Genomic DNA, 18,423 nt, shown 5'->3' with positions numbered 1-18,423 from the left:
GCTAAGGAGGGCTAGGATAGCCTGCTGTATTTAAACTTTCTGTCCTTGACATTTCCAGGGGCATTTACTGATTATTGACATTATCCAAACTTGCCAAATTCTCTCTTTTACAAGGTTTTACTACAGGATTATCTTGATGGAAGTGGACAAGAGCACTGCTATAAGCAGTGGTCACTTAAGCATGCACTCCAGCGTCTGTTAACAAATGAAAAGCTTAGAGGTTTATACATCATGATTGCCTGCTATAAACCGTTGAGCATTTACATTTTGTGCATGAAGGCTTTATGTTTAATTATTCAAGATGTACACAGAATGCAGAGTCATGGAATATTTCTCTTGTTCAATTTATTGCTGGAAAAGCTTAAGTCTTTGTTCATCTTTCTATATTTGAGGAATTAAAAAAATCTTCAGGCTCTAGGAAGGTGAATACATGTGTTGTAATAGGTGAAATACGGGGAGCTTATCGGGATGTTACGTGGCAGGCCCTTCCCCATTTCTGGAAGAATCTTGGTGATGTGTAATGCAGTAGGCGTACATAAAAGGCATAGTTTATATAAGTGTGTGTTTGCTTCAATAAATTACCATTTTACTGCTCACCACCTTGGTGTCACTTCAGTAATTGGCCTAGCTGCGAACTTCTAGGGAGTCAAGATTGTAAAGTCATTAACGATCGTAAAGCCTTCACATGGCAACATACATTAAATATGAATGTAAGACACATTTCCACATGATTTTGTGTAACAACAAACTTTCCAATGAAGTTATCATCTTCACTGAAATAATTTGAAAATTGACATATGTCACATCTTAGACATAATCCTCACCAAGGTCACATCAAGACATTCACAGCTAAGGATAATGGGCTCTGTGAATAGCACTTTGCGCAAGAACATAAATGCCACTCTCAAATCAATTACTATAGACAACTCAAAGATGTTTGAAATCTTCTATCTTGAGTCTCCTCCCCAAAAAAATTTTACTAAGGTTATATATACATTTTTAAAAATCTTTATCAAATGGCTCAGAAACCTTCCATATACCTGTCCAGAAGAAAATCTATACCAGCAGTTTCCTCTGCTGTCAAGGCATTAGAAAGTTGAAGGCATACAAATACTTTTCTTTATGATCTAAGAAATATCAAATCATTAAAATAAAAAAAATAAAATAAAAAAATAAAAAAATAAAAAGAGCAATAACATTAGGCTGAAATTAGTGTATTCATTCCACTTCAAAGCCATGAGTTTAAAAAAAAGAAAACAAAAACCCCTAGTGTTTGCATGACAAAAGGGATGAATGCTCAAATGGGAAATTTTACATGAAAATAAGTTTCTTACAAATCACACATGCATATAGCTTATAAAACACCACTGAATCTTTATGGTTGTAAAACATTTAGATGTTGATCTCATGTCATTCTTCCCAAGTAGAGACAGATGGCTATAACTGAAATTATATGTGAATATAAAGTTGTGCTTAATTTATAGACTTCTATACAGTTCTTCATTATTATACAAAAAGTATTTTTCCTTTCCTTCCATATTCATTTTTGTTTATATATTTATTAAAGCTGGTGAGTACTGTAGGAAAGTGCCTAATTCTGGCACACATCTTTACTCTGGAATATGCCTATGCTGTGTTTGGCTCACAAATGGGATGAGCATGTTGCCCACTGGCCGCACACACAACTAATCCCAATCTTACCCTACGCTACCCTGCCTCATTCCTGTGTCCTGCAGCCCGAAAAAGATCTCTGGCTCACGGCCTACCTTCTTTTACCCTGTAAGCTCAGGCCTTGCTTCAAACCAGCTCCAGTCCAGGCCTCCTGGCCTTTTTGTTGCTATAGTCCGGCTCTTGGCTTGGACCAAGTTGCTCAACATGAACACTCCATCCTCCTCCACTTCACCTACATGATTAAATCTCACCTGTCATTGATATTAACCCGTGCTCTATGGGATAAATACACTCAACAGCAAAGCCTTCCTTGGACATATTACACTATCTTTTCTGGAACATCTTTCCCTGTACTCTCCTGTACTAACACCACAGCAGGCCTCAGGAGATGCTTTAACTTTAAAAACCTTTCCTTGCTTACTGAGCATTTGCAGATAGCTACACACACAAAGACCAAAAAAAAAAAAAAGCTACCATGTATGGGAGAAGATATACTGAGCAGAGTAAAGTACATTTCTAGAAAATTATAGACAAAATTAGAAAGAGTAAATGCATTTGATCCGTTCAGGTCATTTTTAGATGACCCTACTTGTAGGGTTATCATGAGATCACTGATAGTTTGCATGACTGGGATAGACAGTATGCTTTAATAATATCCACTAGTCAACAAGCTTTCTTCTACTTTCCTGCTCAGAGAATTACACAAATTTAACCCACCAAGTTCAGTACTGTTTACAGTCACAGAATGTTGTTCTGCCATAAATTGCTAAGCTTCTTCACTCCTGAGCCATTTATATGGGAGGAAAAGAGGCTGGGACAATCTAGGCAACCTAACTCAGAAGAAGTCCTTAAACTCTTCAAACATCTTATAGACCTGTAGCTCTTCAGAACCCCTGCACTGCTCAACACCAGGCACAACATGGCAAGCTTCCAGTGAAGGAACAGTGCTGCCACAAGGAGTTAAAGCTTACAGTTACAATTTTCTTAACACCCATGGCTTTTGAGGACATACTTTGCTCATGAAACTTTGTTAAGAATATAACCAAAGAACTACGTGGAATTGTTTTTATGAGATTTCTATAGCAAAAGTGAATGTCTTGTGGGTTCGTGTGCAAGGCTGCCCACGTGAAAAGGCACAAAACTGCCCTAGAACTTGCCCACAGAATTTAAGTGGATTGTTACCAGAACCCCAGGCACCTGTACAGGCTGGAAGGAGTGGTCCTAGAGAGCAACTCGGCAGAGAAGGACCTGGGGGTCCTGATGGACGAAAGACTCAACATAAGCCAGCAGTGTGCTCTGGCAGCCTGGAAAGCAAATGGGATCCTGGACTCCATCAGGAGAAGGGCGGTCAGCAGGGATAGGGAGGTGATTGTCCCTCTCTACTCTGGTCTTGTGAGGCCCCATCTGGAGTACTGTGTCCAGGTGTGGAGCCCTCAGTACAAAAAAGACATGGAGATTTTGGAAAGGGTCCAGAGGAGGGCCACAAAGATGATCAGGGGGCTGGAGCACCTCCCCTATGAGGACAGGCTGAGGGAGTTGGGTTTGTTCAGCCTAGAGAAGAGAAGGTTGTGGGGTGACCTCATTGCAGCCTTTCAATACCTGAAGGGAACGTACTCCCAGGAGGGGAGTAAACTCTTTGAAAGGGCTGACAATAGCAGGACACAGGGAAATGTTTTTAAGTTAAAAGAGGGAAGATTTAGGTTGGATGTTAGGGGGAAGTTCTTCACTAGGAGAGTGGTTAGGCCCTAGAACGGGCTGCCCAGGGAGGTTGTGGATGCCCAGTCCTTGGAGGTGTTCAAGACCAGGTTGGACAGGGCCCTAGGCAACCTGATCTAGTAAATGTGTATGTTTGGTGGCCCTGCCAGGCAGGGGGCTTGGAACTACATGATCCTTGAGGTCCCTTCCAACCCAGGTCATTCTGTGATTCTGTGATTCTGTGTGATTCTGTGATTCCATTGTGATTAACACAATGGAAAACTTCCCACATCACAAGAAAAGGCTAATGTTAAAAAGCACAGTTAAGAAGCTACTTAAAATTAAATCTTATTTTAATTTCAAGAATTAAACCTTTTATTTTCAAGAATTTAACATTTTAATTTCAAGAATTTAATATTTTAATTTCACTTTTTCACAATTTTCACAATTTTAATGCACTTCTCAGCATTTATTCTCCCAAGCATAGGTTGCCCTGCATACTACACTCAAACTGAAAACAATACAAGAAGATGATAAAAATGTCCCAGCGCACCTTAATGAAGAATCAAATGCAAGAAATTTTACTTTGCAATTCCTTCTTCAGCTGATGTAGTGTCAGTCTTTCTTTTCGAGAATCTCTTTCTCAAATTTTTAGGCAATCCTAACATCCAGCATGATAAATACACACCTTATATCTGACTCAATGATTTCTGAAATCATAGCAGTTTCTCCCTTGATGTTATCACACACTACATCAGACTACTTGATGGGTAAAATACTGAGCTGACTTATCTCAGCAAAGGAATGGATAAAATATAGAAGGTTTTGTATGATCCAATATACTGTTATTTTTAGTTACCAAGTTGACTTTCAGGAACGTTTTCAGAAGCTAATTCCCATAATTTTACCCAGGTTATTTAAGAAATGTGTTCACTTACCACATCTAAAGGTGAAAACTGCCTTTGAGTACAAAAGTGCCATACTGAATGCTGCACAAATTAAAAATTGCAACACACTAAACCTACAATAATGTAGAATAATGTCATTTTTGTGACCAAAATAGCTTTCAACACACATTTCAAGTATAGTTATTCCCTCGACTGGAAAGTATACTTATTTTGCTTTCTAACTCAAGGAAAAAGAGAATCAGGACAGATCTTCATAAAACATACATTTCTGGTCATACAGCAATCCTATTTGCATGTATAGCCTGATTAACAGATACTATTAGGCTCTCTGTTAAAATGCTTCAGGTGGCACACCACAGATCACAGTAAAAGTCTAAAATTGAGAGAGAATAAACAACATATGACAGCACTCTCAACACCAAAACCAAGCATGTTTCATTTCTAACAGAGCTGGCCGGGTCATACAACATGATATTTTCCTGAGCTCAGATCATTTCCTCTCAGTTTCCTTAATGCTTGAGCAGATTTCTATCCGACTTAGGGAAAGAAATGTCAGCCATTCACTTGTTCTGGCTCTGACCCTTTCCTTTTTCTGCCAGGTTTTGATGTTCCTTCTGCAAGGATCCTAACTACAGCACACTCACCCCTGTAGGACGCATAGACAGAAGGTGAAATATGACAGAAATGATGCCTACACCTTCACCCTCAGAAAGAGATGCTCTCACTTCAGTCTGGTGAGAACTCTCCTGCTTGACTACAGATTTATGTCTTTGCATGCTACATTTTGAGATAAAGGGTAAAACATCTCCACAAGATTTGGATTAAGTATATCAAAAGTAAATAGTTATTTGAAAAAAACATCTTGAACCATTCTCACTGAATTCATAACTTCAATCAAATAGTAAAAAAGAAATAAAATCTTAATCATGCTAGTGATTATTTACTGATTTCAAAGCTGCTATTTCTTTGTTCCCTAGAATATGTCCATAGTTCTTAGTTTCAGACTATTTCACATGAAAAGAAGCTTTCTCCCCTTGCAACCCAGCAATTACAGTGGGTTGTAAGAGGCTTAGACTCAAAACTAATCTCTCTCTGAATTAAAATCATCATTTAGGAAAATACCTTACACACCAAATAATAAAGTATTGTGGGCTGGGGCCCACTCAGTCTCTTAGTTTTTTCTATTAGGCACTTAAACATTCATTCATGCAGGAACCTGGGCATCCCCAGAGAGTGTTCTAAGCAGCCGGCTATAGATTTACTTTTTGTATTGCTGACCAAAATAGATGCTTAAGCATTACATACATAGAGGAGCTGTTCCACCAGAAAAGTAAGACATTCTATAATAGCATATAGTTCCACAGTAAGGACATTTTCTTCCAAGTCAGGAGGGGGAGAAAAAGCAAATCTTAAGACCGCTAGAGATTGGTACTGCTCCTGATCTGACACACAGAAGAAAGCTGCAGCACCTGTTCTGTGATAGCAGCTCTAGCCTCTTGCAAATTTAGCTTTTGCTCTTATCTGAAATGTCTGTAAATGCAGTTTTGGTGGAATAAAGCACGTAGCTTTGATTAGCTGGGGGAAAAAAAAAAAAAAAAAAAAAGAAAGGGAAAAAAAAAAAAGATGAAGGAGCAAAGAGATCTGTTTCTTGTCAACTGGAACATTTTCATTTATTTTTTAGTCGGTCACTGAACTGACAAATCAATTTACTGTGCAGCCCAAGTGCAGATATCCTGCCCTGAAGTCAAATCAAGCAGTATATATGCTGGCAAAATTTGGCTTTTCTTTTTAAGCTGCAGAGTTCGGCTCCTATTGTAAGCTATGTAGATTTCATGACAGTAGGTGCCAGTGGGTAAATGGGAAAAAAAAAAAAAAAAAAAAAAAGAGAGAGAGAGAAGCTTTACAGTGATTAAGAGATTACAGTTTCTCTGCAAGATATAATTAAAAGAGAAGGAAGCTTAATTTCTCTAATTCCTAAAATGGAATAAATCAGAGCAAAATATCTTGTATTTTTATTTTCATAAAAGTAAGTATTAATATGTGCTTCACAAAGCATTGTATCACTACACATTTATTCCAGCAACAACAAAGCAGATGTATACATTAACAAACACCTGCTGGGATAAGCACTTTGCACTATGTTAATTCATACTGCTATCTATTTTATGTTGCTTTTTATAATTTCATCTAACTTCTTAATTCATAATCAGACAACCATTAAGAGGTAATGTAACAAAGTGGTGGAAATGTGGTTATTTTCTGCAACCCAAAGCAAAACATTAATCCCTGTAGCAGATTTACTTCTTCACCATTTACTGTGACCAGTTTGAACCTATGAAGAATTACCACTAGATACTCCCTCATCAAAAGTAGAAAGAATTTTCTACTTGCTCTTTAAACCCCATATCAGTAACTGGCCAAAACTGTAATTCCCATTTCTGGGGAGTGCATGGTTTGCTCCTGGATTAAATTTATCTGAATGTGTCATGTTTAATAATAGAAAGGACAAGAAGTAGCATCAGTAAAGCAAAGAAACCTCTGTTCACTGGGAAGGCTGGCATTACCATACACTGGAAAATAGAACCAATATGCCACAGAGTCTGATGGAACAAATACATCTGGAAGATTTTTGGAACATCATGGGTGAAAACACCACTCCATACTGTCCTTTAAGAAACACGGCGCAAGCATGATAAAACCTACAATTGTTGCACCTCTCTGCAGCTGAGTAATCCTCAGCAGGGCTCAATGCAACCTCTGCCTCTTCTCTCTCCTGGAACCCTTGATTTAGTGACTCAGTGACCTCATTTAATTGTTTCAAGTCTGTTGTAAAGTCATTGCATGGTAGAGTTTCAATAATTAAAAGACAAGAAATTACAATGGTGTTCATATAGCCTGATATTTAGTCTATTTAATTTCCCTAAATTCTAAAAATTTCTGTATCAAACCAAGATACCAAAATTCAACTGCTATGTCTTTCAGGAAGAGTTGCAGACTATTTCAGGGATCCAGTGACAAGTAACAAACCACCACACTTCAAGATGTAGTGTTTAAAAAATGAATTAAACCCATTTAAATACACCTTTGTTCTCCAAATTCGGACCATTCACAGTAGGGTTATTAAATACAACCTATACTTCCTTTTAAACAGAAAGACACATTATAAGTAAAAGAAATAAGAAAATGACCAATTCTTCTCTTTGGAACCAGATGAACATTCTGAGTACTTCAGTGCTCCTCACCTATTTTGTGTGAGAATTCTGTGAGGAGTTAATTTGACAGCAGAAAAGTTATTTTTGCATCCCTAGAGTTGAGGAAGATAACCAAGAATTGGAAATTATCAAGAAAAAAAAGATTATCGGGAATTTTCAGTAAAATGATCTACTCACAGAGCCTGAAACCTGGCCTTAGGGTTGGTTTCCTAGAAACTGAAAAGGCATGGATCTTGCTATTTTAGATCCACTGATTATATAAAGAGAGAAGTTGCAGAACCCATACTCATGGTTCATTTCTGCTCAAATGTACATTGGCAGCAAAAGAAGAAAATAGGAACCACTGGATAATCCTTTATCTCCCATGTTCAGACCCTGTATTTTTTTTGTCAAGAACGTGACCTGTAGGATGTTTCCCTCCAACCATCCCAAAGCTGTATTCAGTTTACAAAAGCATTTGAGAAACTACATAGAGAGATTCCACGGACACCGGTGATTTTGTTCTATGTGCAATGACTCTGCTCTTGAACTTCTGCCATTTTTTTCATTTGCCAGCTATCCCACACCCTTACTCTTGCTCCTATCCTTTGTGTTTCCCATGCACTCTTTTTCCATCTCCCCCGACTTTCTCCACTCACCATGCTCTCTTTGTGTCTCTCTCTTCTCCTCATTATGACTGTAGAATCCTCTCCTTGAAATTCTATGAAAACATTAAAAAGTAAAAACTCCACAATCCCTGAAAAACACACATTTTCAAAAAAAATAAAAATAAAAATAAAGCACAATAGAAAATAAAGTCCAGAGATACTAATATAATACCTGCCGCCTCTGTACTTGTCTTCCTTTTTGTTTGTTCTCTGTCTTCATACTATTTTCACACTGGTTAGTTCAATGCCACTACTTGACCGTTTTATAGTGCCGGGGTAGTTCTTGAAGCCTACACATCTTTGTTACAAACTATAGTGACTAAATACAATGTATCTTTCCATTATCTCTATCTCTGCTTACCCTCATCCTATGCATATTTTCCTAACGCAGCTGACAGTGGAACTCCAGTGATCAAGGAAAACCATCAGAGGACTAGACATTTACTCAGGGATATGATTTAGTGGTGGATTTTTAGAGTTAGGGTACTGGTTAGGCTGCAGTTGGACTTGATGATCTTCAAAGTCTTTTCCAACCTGGATAATTCTATGATTCTATGGGCAGTTCATAGCAAAGCTCACAAGCAGCTGCACAGAAGGAAAGCCTTGGGGGTGAGGGAATGGAGACAAAACCAGGGTGTTCCAAAAAAAAAAAGGAGCAACAAACAAGAGCAGTTTAAGAAACAAACCCAAAAATGAGGTGGACAACTCATTTCAGAAGAACACAAAGGTCAGATGCCTCCCTGAATTGTTAAAGACAGCTGGAAGCTATCTCTGAGTATCAAAAAGCTGGTTACAAACAAATTAAAATGAAGCATCCACTCAGCAAATAAAATTTTTCTTTGGAAGAAGTCATATTTTTCCATTAGTCATATATTTTATACTTGTCCTAGTACTATTAGTTAAGAGTTCAAAATATTCAGAATTATTCTCTTTTGAAAAGAGGATATGAAAACATGACAGCCAAGCTGGTTAATGGAGCTGCTCTGCTTGGCAAGACAGCATTAAAGCTAGCTAATAAGAAACATCCAGGAATTCCATGTCACCTCTTTCAAAATGAGAGACTGTGCTTGTTTCTCAAGTTACAGCCACTGGATGAGGTACTGCTACTTTCCCCACATGAAACAACTATTGAGCACAGTAAGAGCAATTCTCCAGGCTGCTTGAATCATTTCCTATGCTAGGGGAACTCAAGCCAGTGTTCCCACCTGTCTATAAAGGGGTCGCATGCCACATCTATCTGAAACATTCTCACTTAGGAGCCTCTAAAAATACAGAGAACAGTGCTCAGCTGGGTCATCCTGCAGCACATTTACCACCTTAGCGAGAAATGGAGCTTCAAATCCCTGTTTCAAAAGATGACAATATTGCTGAAGTTGTCCTTTAGGATGGAGAGTGGAAACCTCAAGTGAGTACAAACATTAAATATCATGCTCCCACTTATTTTCTCCATCCCACTGAATCATAAATTATTTCCTATCAGAGGATATGTGGGGTTAAGGAAAACACTCATATGTGAGAAGAAAGTCTGAATTACAGTAATGTGAATGAATTATTTAACCATAAAGCAAGTATATACACTGGGAGAATTTCACATCAGCAGCCCTTTAGCTCACTTCCTTAAATCTAAGGAAGCATTTATTGCTTTTTTTAAAAATTGACCTTTAATGAGTGATCTTGAGGTAAGCAAGGCAAGCAGAGAAGGAAGGAGAGGGCACAGAGCTCTGCTTCTTCCCACCCCTTTCCATCTCCTACACCAGAAATGGCAGGGATGGGCATGTACCAGCCAGGTTCATCCCTCCTGCAAGCCACAAGGGAACAAAGATCTGGGAGAAGAACATGGGGCTGTTGCTAATGCTAGCATCAAATAGTGCCTCAGCACTTAATTCCTCCTTACTTAAACAGGTAAGTCTTCATGAGCAAAGAGTTTGCAAACATCTGGAATCTAGAGAACATTCTTTCAATATGGAAAAAATAAATAAATAAATAACTTTGTTATCTTTGAGAAAAAAGCATGCAAATTTAACTGCAAATTTGGTAGGTTCTTCCATCAACAGTGATCTAGGAAGGATCATTAATGAAGGCTCTGTAATTAATAAGTTACCTGAAAGTAAATCACACCACTGCAAGCTCAGGGAGAACCATCATCGGAATTTAGCTTCCTTCTTTGCATCTTTTCTGACACCCATGGGACAAGAGGAATCAGTTAAAGCTTTGGAATTGTTCTCTAGGTGCAGCAGTATATGGAGGATGAGAGTGAATCCCATCTCTGCATACCCCAGGGCCATCAGTGCCCATGGCAGATTGAGAATGTTTCTGGGCAGCCTGGCCCTGGCATCCAGTAAGAAAAAAAATATTAAAAGAAAATCCTGAATTCTGCGTTTAACCATGTTATGATGATTTTTTTAATGTCTTAACCACAGCAGTGTAGTATGGATGCTATCCATGCTGAATTTCTCCATTTCCTTTTAATACAGATACTGGGGAAAAAAAAAAAAAAAGTTAATAACTGTTAATAGGGGCTATTCCATTACAAACTTCCAAGAGAGGCAATTATAGAGAATTTCCCTGTGGCATTCTTTTCCAAAGAATGAAAGGGGGAGGAGGGAGAGGTGCCATAAGTTTAGAAGCAAAACACTGTTATTATTTTGAAGTGAGAATGACATCCTTGCATTAACACAGTATGAAATCATAGTAGCAATTTTCATGCCATATTATTTTGTTTTTGTCAGGTCACTGATTTTCAATTTCATCAATACTACATAAAACTAAGGGAGATAATAGAATAAAGAGTGTCCATTTTGACTCCATTACTGAAGCAAGAGCATGATGCTCCTTCTGTGAATTAAAACTAACTGATGCACTCATAAGAAATACAGGTTACTCTTGTCCTGGGATAACAAACAAACCAAACCCAGAGGTTACAGAAAAGTAATACACCAAAGCAAATCCAATATAATTCTATGTTACCACAGTTGATCTTTGTATTCTTCTAATATGACACAAACTAACCCAAAGAACGTACAAAGCCCAGAGCCACAATGCAATTTATTTACACACTCACCTGAACTCACATTCTTACAAATTTCCCCAAAACTATTCATCTAAACTGAAATTAAATCTGAAATGACTTAAGTGGTGGTGTACTGACTCCAATCTTTCAAATGCCTTTCTTTGTTTTCACTGTATTATTACAACTGACCAGAGATCTCTAAATGTACAAGACGTGACAAAACACAGAAGAAAGATGCAAGCCATTTTAAAGTACATCTGCAAAGATGCCACCTACGAGTTCTCCAGTTCATGAAGAAAAGCTCAAAGAACTGCACCTCAGTAACACAGAAGCAACTGCAGATTCATTTCATCAGTCAGAAGCATTTAGGAGACTCTTAAACTGGAGAAAGGAAGAAAGAAGAACAAAGACAGGGCAGCTGTTGCTTACAAAAGATCCAGACAATTTTGCTGTTGGCAGACCTGATTGTGAAGTATGTTCATTTTAGCTTCCATAGCTCCACCAGACTCTACATTCCCTGAGTTCCTTATCTAAACCTTAACCCAATCAAGGAAACCTTCCCCATAGAAAAAGAGCATCCAGAACTTCAAGTTTTCTCTCAGGTATAAGTCTGTACAAGATCAAACATGGCTTTCCAAGGAGAAATACATATTTTTTTTTTCTTTAGAGGTGACTGAAAGCCCCTGCAAGCTTTTTGAAGTGGAAGATAATTGTGGCAGAGGACAAAACCAGCCCTCCTCCCTTTATTGTTCACTTCTATCCACAGCAGGGGAATCCCTCACCAACTCCAACTGTGGAGTTTGCGAGTCTTTCCCAAATTTCTTTGCTTTGGCCACTCAGAGTCTACGGGGAAGACTGCTTTGTGCTCTCATTTCCCAGTATGTTTGTTTACATACAGAAGAAATCTAATCAGATGGCTGGAAAGGACATAAAGATCAGTTTGGCCAAATCCCTTACCTGGATGGATGAGGAAGTGCTAAATAGCTTGCAGTTCAGGTAAGCTCTCATGAAAACAGAAGGTCCATTCTTTTCTGTGGTAATTTAAATATGGCCAATTGTTATTTCATTTTCCATTGTTCTTCTAACATAGGCATTAACATATTTGCCTACAAAAATATTGCATTTTGAATTAGACGTTCAATGATTTCTTATAAGCCTAGATTCTTCTCATCTCCATTTGAAAATAATTAGTCGTTCTCTAACTCTGGATGATTAAAATGTAACTAATGCCACACATATTTTATGTGATCAATGTTGGTACAATGAAAAGCACATGAATTAATAATGTCTAGCCACTTCTTCTAATTGTTTCCTAATGTTCTGTTATTATACATTCACTTGATATTCATTGTAATGCTAGTTATAACCTTTTTTTCATATTTTTCCCCATAAAAACTGTACATTTTGCCTTTACTTTCTGCAAAGGAATTTAAACACTGATTATCATTCTCATGTTTCAGAAAGTTGCAATTACTTGTGGATGTACTGTTTAAAATTAAAAAAAAAAAAATTAAAATTAAAATTAAATACACAACCTTTTCCACAGGGTAAATGCTCATTTGAAGAATTTCATTCTCATATTCCACTTATAATGACAGTGCCATCAGATCTTTAACAAAAACTCTCAAATTCACTCTTGAAGCTTGCTGGTTTCTGTTGTGGGATTTTTTCTTGTTTGTTTGTCTGTTTTGTTTTAGTTATTAGTTCTGGGTTTTAGTTTTTGTTTTCCCTACATGTGCTGAAATAAACAAAAAACATTGCCACTGCTGATCTCTGGTTAACATCTCTGAAGCCTCTCTTTCCTTTTGGCAAGCAATAATTAGTGTTACCTCACTGGGGGACACCAAAAGAGCACACACTTTTAGTGCAAATGTACAGATGTACTAGCTTAAATTTCCCAAGAGAACTGAGATTGTCCTATTTTTTACAGTATTTTGTAAGCAATTTGGCGTGATCAAAAAATAAATTCCAAGACATCTGTTCACAACTGTCTGTTCCTGAGAAACATTATTTTTCTCATTCCTAAGTTGTTCGAAGTTTTCTAGGTTGCATCGGTAAAGGTAAAGGTACCTTTACTACCTTAGTAAAGGTACCTTTACTAATCTTATCACAGGTTGGGAGGAATCGCCAAAAGGAAAATAACAAAATCACAAACTTGACATTAAGCAAAACAAATTTTTGTAAATTATGTGATACTATCCGTACACTTATGAGAAAGAAAAAAAAAAAAACACAGTGTAGAAACACATTCATTTAAAATGTGGTACCTGAATATGATTGGAAGTAACTGGTATGATATGCAAAGGAATGTGTGCGAGTACTGGTTTCATTTGCTATTAGGCTTTGTTTGCCTTTATCATAACTCCCAGAACAAAATCAACAAAGACAGATCACTTAAGACAATACAGACTATTTTCTTACTTAAACATGAGGAAAAAAAAAACCACATTTTGTGGCTATTATTGCTCAGTGACAAAGCATACAAAATATAAAAGATGATACAGGCTGGCTCCAGGCTTTGTTTTGTGCCTTCATCTATATCTTCAAAACATCTTATCATGCAAAATAAGAAAAGTACTTGACATCAATATTTTATTGAAATTCTTTCAGAGAAGACTTATATACATTATATTTTCAAGATGAGATGGAGACTATTTTAGTAGCAGGAGAGAGCAATATATTGGATAATAGCTGACATTTGACTCCCAGGGATCTTCTTTTATGAATCAAAATTCATTTAGTGATAGTAAAGTAGAGGAGTGTGGCTAAGAAATCGATAGAAATGTTCTGTATTCTAGTTATGGTGCATAGAGATAGCCCTAAGTCAACATTAATGATGCTAGTCTGTGTAAACATTGACAAAGCCAAACAAATGATTTTAAATAACAGACTTCAACAAGCAGATATCAACAAACTGTATTAATGAAGATTGCTGCCACACTTTATAATGGCTTTAGTTTATTCAGAACATGGAAATGATCAATGACATCTGGCTGATACATTTTGCATGACGTAATTTGGATATATTTTTCTAACTACAATGGTTATCTCCTCCCTTCCTCTAGCAGCTGTGAGGTAACTAAATCTCTCTTTAACTATGTGGCATTTATTTCTTGGTTCACCCTAGCTCCAAGCCAGTAGCTGAAGATTTTTATTTTTATTCTCCTGAATAGCAATGAACACATTAAAAACGACACTACTGAATTTTAGCATGCCTTGCATTAATAAATCAAGTAGTAGTCCACAAAATAAGTAGAACAGGCATACTGTATTTCCTGACCGTCCCAAATGTGGTAATGCTGCTCAAAGAATGAAACATCAACACAGAAGAGAGAGATGAAGATGTAAACTGCCTACTCCATATATACCTGATTAAGTCTGTCCTTCCATCTCAGAAAGAACTACCAGACATGACTGACTCAAGCTAGGGGGTTAAACAAAAGGAGGGGAAATAAGAGTTTTTAACAAAAACAATTCCAACAGAAAGAAACAATATCAAAGTAAGTATCAATATCAACATATATTTTAAGTTATGATATCAGATATTAATTCTAGGTCAACTATTCTTTGATTTAAGGAGTTAAGCATTCTGATTCTGGACCCCAGAAGCATTAGGCAGTTCTTTGATTAGAGTAAGAAATAAATAAATAATAAAAATTAGAAAATAATAAAAATTAAATAAAAACAAGAACAACAAAAAAAAAATCTACTTCTGTTTTGATTTAATTCAGGGAATCAATTCTTATTAACTAATTGCCTGTCTGGATATCAAAACGTAACTTTCCCTGATTCCAGCAGCTTGAAATAGAAGCATTCTTGAGATCTCTCAGCTAACACTTTAGAGTATATACTTAATTTTCAGTTTATTCAACCATTCTACTGCTCTAAATGACAAGGTGTACTACAAAGGAAACTGTCAAACATATGTATAAATATGTAGTCCTGGACTCTGCAACATACTTATCTTATTTCATTAAATCCAGCATAAATCAGATGCTAATAGTGAATGTTCTCTAAATTGTGGGTAAAAAAAACATTATACACTGGGTGATATTAACAATGTGAAATTGTAATTACTAGCCAGTGTCACAAAGGGAAGGATAAATACACAATTCAGGTCATAATTTGTTTACTGAATCTTCCAATACTTCTTAGCGACACTTGCTAACAAGGATTTAGCTCCTGCACTTCTAAGGAAGGAAAGAAACAAACAAACAAAAAAAAAAGCAGGTACCTATTTCTCATGGTTATAAAGACACTCTCAAGCATGCAACTTTAATGTACCCCAAAGACACAAATGAGAACACAAATAGAAGAAGACATGTTGGATTCTTTCTTATTTCATGATTTAAGCAGAACTCCAGATTCTTGAACATTTAACATGAACAATACTGTGTATTCAAAATGTCAGTAAAGACAGTCTTTGCCAGTGGGATCAACATAGAAAGAATAAGAAGTAAAAATGCCCTGAAAAAATAAAGTGCTTTTTCTCTTCTTAGTTTGATTTCTTACTAAAAAATCAAAACATACTTATTACTCTCTACTGGGAAATGCATATCAATTCCACCTTTATTTTATGAATATTTACTTAGCTGAATACTAGTGCTGCTAATCCATATTTTATGAATATCTGTACACACACACACTACATGGAGACTGTTTCCCTTGCAACACAAAAGAGCTTTTTCTCTTTGTGAACATCTGGTTTTTTAGACAGTGATAGTGAGTCCTGTTACCAGCCAAAATATAGCTGACTGCAAGGAAGTTTCTAAAACTATTTGCTAGCCAAGGATTTTTTTTTATTTTTTTTTTTTCCATAGCATAACTTTTTGAAGAATAAATATTTTTCCTTTTGTTCTGTTTTCTTCCCTCACCTATATTATCTTAAATGAATAGTAATGCATTCCATGAAGACAACCTAATTACTTTCAGGAGAACAAGCAGCAAAAATCCTCAGTGACTATGGGTAAAAATGCTTTTCTATTCACTAGCCCTATCATGTGGCATTTTTGTATCAGCTATTTTCCTTTGCAAGGGCACGAGGAGAAGCATCAGAAGCACTTTCTGTTCACACAGGAGAGAATAATTCAATATATGTGTTTCAGAAACCATTTCTCAGGATCCTTCAATTCTATTTATTTCAAATACCACTGCCTCAAGAGTAATAAATATACAACTGCCTGGGGACAAAACAAAGTGTTTAATCTTGATGCAAGCAGTCGCACAGTTGTTAAACAAGAGGACCTTAGAATTTGTTTCTTTTAGACACAAGGAGAGAAGAATCTTATTCAGGTTACTTTCTGATACCCAAAAGAATTAAGGAACTTTAGCAAATGTTAGTAATAAAGACAGATTAAACAAATGATTTCTGCATTTGGATTTTTGCATACTGACCTTACAAACAGTAATTTAGCAAAACTCAGATCATACAGGAAAAATATTTGCAATACGTCTGCATTCACATTTTTGTTTGCTTTAACTTGGGACATTAAAGAATTTATTGTTCCTTCACATAAGTTTGATTACTCAACTATTGCAGTGTGCCACCACCATAAACAATTCTAATTTCTTGCTTTGTTCAAATGAGAAGAAAAAAAAAAAACATGCTACCTTCAAATTGTTGCTTAGCCCTGTCTTATTTCTGTTTGTTTATTCAGGGTTACCCTAAAATGAGTAAGTCTAGATAATTACAGTGATTTAACCGAAACAAATCTTTGATCTTCTGAAGTGAAATCTGAAGTGAAACTCTTCAACTTAAAATGGAGAACACAGTAAAACAAACACCTATGCTTTGGCTTGAGAAGTATGTTTGAAAGTAAGTGTCAATAGTTTGTCTAGTCAACTCAGAGGACAACATCTGCTTGAGTAGAATATTTATGCATCAGCCACAGATAGCAAAGGCATTAAAGATTATTAAAATGTCAACATTATAGCATCTGAACAGTATGTAAAAGGGTTTCTCCAAAGGAATTACAATGTATACAGTGTACAATGACACCAGGCAGCCATACTCTGTGCTTGGCCACTGAACTGGAAACCTGAGTTCCATTCAGTAGGAAAAGAAGGTAGAAACTGCTGCATAAAAAAAAAAATATATATATATATATATATATATAGAAGACAAGAATAGTATACAAATCTTTATCCATCAAGAAATCATTAATACAAGAATCCTAAATACTAAAGGCTAATTACCAAATCCTCACAGAGATACTTACAGAGATACTTACAGTGTCCCTTACAGTGTTCTGCTGTATGACTATAAAAATCAAAGCTTATTCTTGGCCTATTCTATGGCCTGGGTTGAAAAGGACTTCAAAGATCATCTAGTTTCAACCCCCGTGCTATGGGCGACCAGGCTGCCCAGCGCCACATGCATCCAGGGATGGAGTATCCACAAAAAAATTGTTTTATATGGGTTAAAAAAAAAAAAAAAAAAAAGTCTCTTCTAGTTTCTTTTCGTAGTCAAAACTGGGTGACAAATAACCGTTATAGAAAGATTAAATTACAGACTGTGATACAACATGACCCAGTTAAAAAAAAAAAAAAAAAAAAAAAAAAAAAAAGCTGTCAGCACAAGGTATTTTTGCTACAGGGTAGAATCACTACTGCTAGCACTGTACCAGCTTCCACAGCCATTCCAAAAGAAAACCAGTAGAAGGATATTTAGCAGTAGCATGGGCACATACATAACTTCAAAGAGCAAATACAACTGCATTATTAGGCAAAATTAAAGTGATGCAAATGTAAATCTAGAATTACTCTCAGTTTTTAAATATATTGCATTCTCAGCATCATATACCTACCAAACACTGAAATCCCAGAATACATTTTTACATTCTCCTAAACCCATACCAGCAATGAAATATGAAGTTATACTGCACCATTTACAGTTTCAACACGTAAATCCAGGGAACATCTGGACAGATATATGCACAAGGATTTAAGTCCCAGCCACTGGCACTGCTCCAAATAGCAGACCTCTTACAGTTGCAAAGGCTCTTTTGCACCTCTACAGGAGGAAAACACCAGGCACCCTCCTCATCCACTGCTATACAGGCGCATTTACCCTTCTGAGTTAATCTAGTACCTCGCAGCAGCCTTGGTCTTGGGCTAGCTGACCTCCTGCCCAGCTCACCACCTGTAGGAAGCTGTGGAACATCCTCTACCTGATTCTCTGGGGTGGCTTCACAGGCAGCACTCACCAGGCTTCTCCAAAGGTCTACTGCTCCCACAACAGACTTCCTCAGCACAGAGCAGAAAGCCGAAATGTTTAGTTG

At 36.8% G+C, this 18,423-nt stretch overlaps 1 protein-coding gene across 9 annotated transcripts in view; it reads right to left on the bottom strand.

Moving 5' to 3' along the window:
- Window positions 1–18,423, bottom strand: part of LOC107313128 (uncharacterized) — a 542,029-nt gene that overhangs the window by 445,415 nt on the left and 78,191 nt on the right. For 2 of the 9 annotated variants that reach the window (XR_014945264.1, XM_085544922.1), the window contains exon 2: window positions 8,125–8,186. The exons of the other annotated variants lie outside the window; for them this stretch is intronic. Coding sequence is in view for 1 of the 2 variants with exons in the window: in XM_085544922.1 (XP_085401048.1) it covers window positions 8,125–8,186 (62 nt within the window). In the remaining variant the exon portion in view is untranslated. The remainder of the gene's footprint in view (window positions 1–8,124; window positions 8,187–18,423) is intronic. 9 annotated transcript variants of the gene reach the window in all.

This window comes from Coturnix japonica, chromosome 4, assembly GCF_054131305.1.
Source record: "Coturnix japonica strain WE chromosome 4, WE-NBRP24, whole genome shotgun sequence".
In the NCBI taxonomy this organism is placed as follows: Eukaryota; Metazoa; Chordata; class Aves; order Galliformes; family Phasianidae; genus Coturnix; species Coturnix japonica.
The sequence above is the reverse complement of the archived record's forward strand: the minus strand, read 5'-3'. Positions and strand labels throughout refer to the sequence as shown.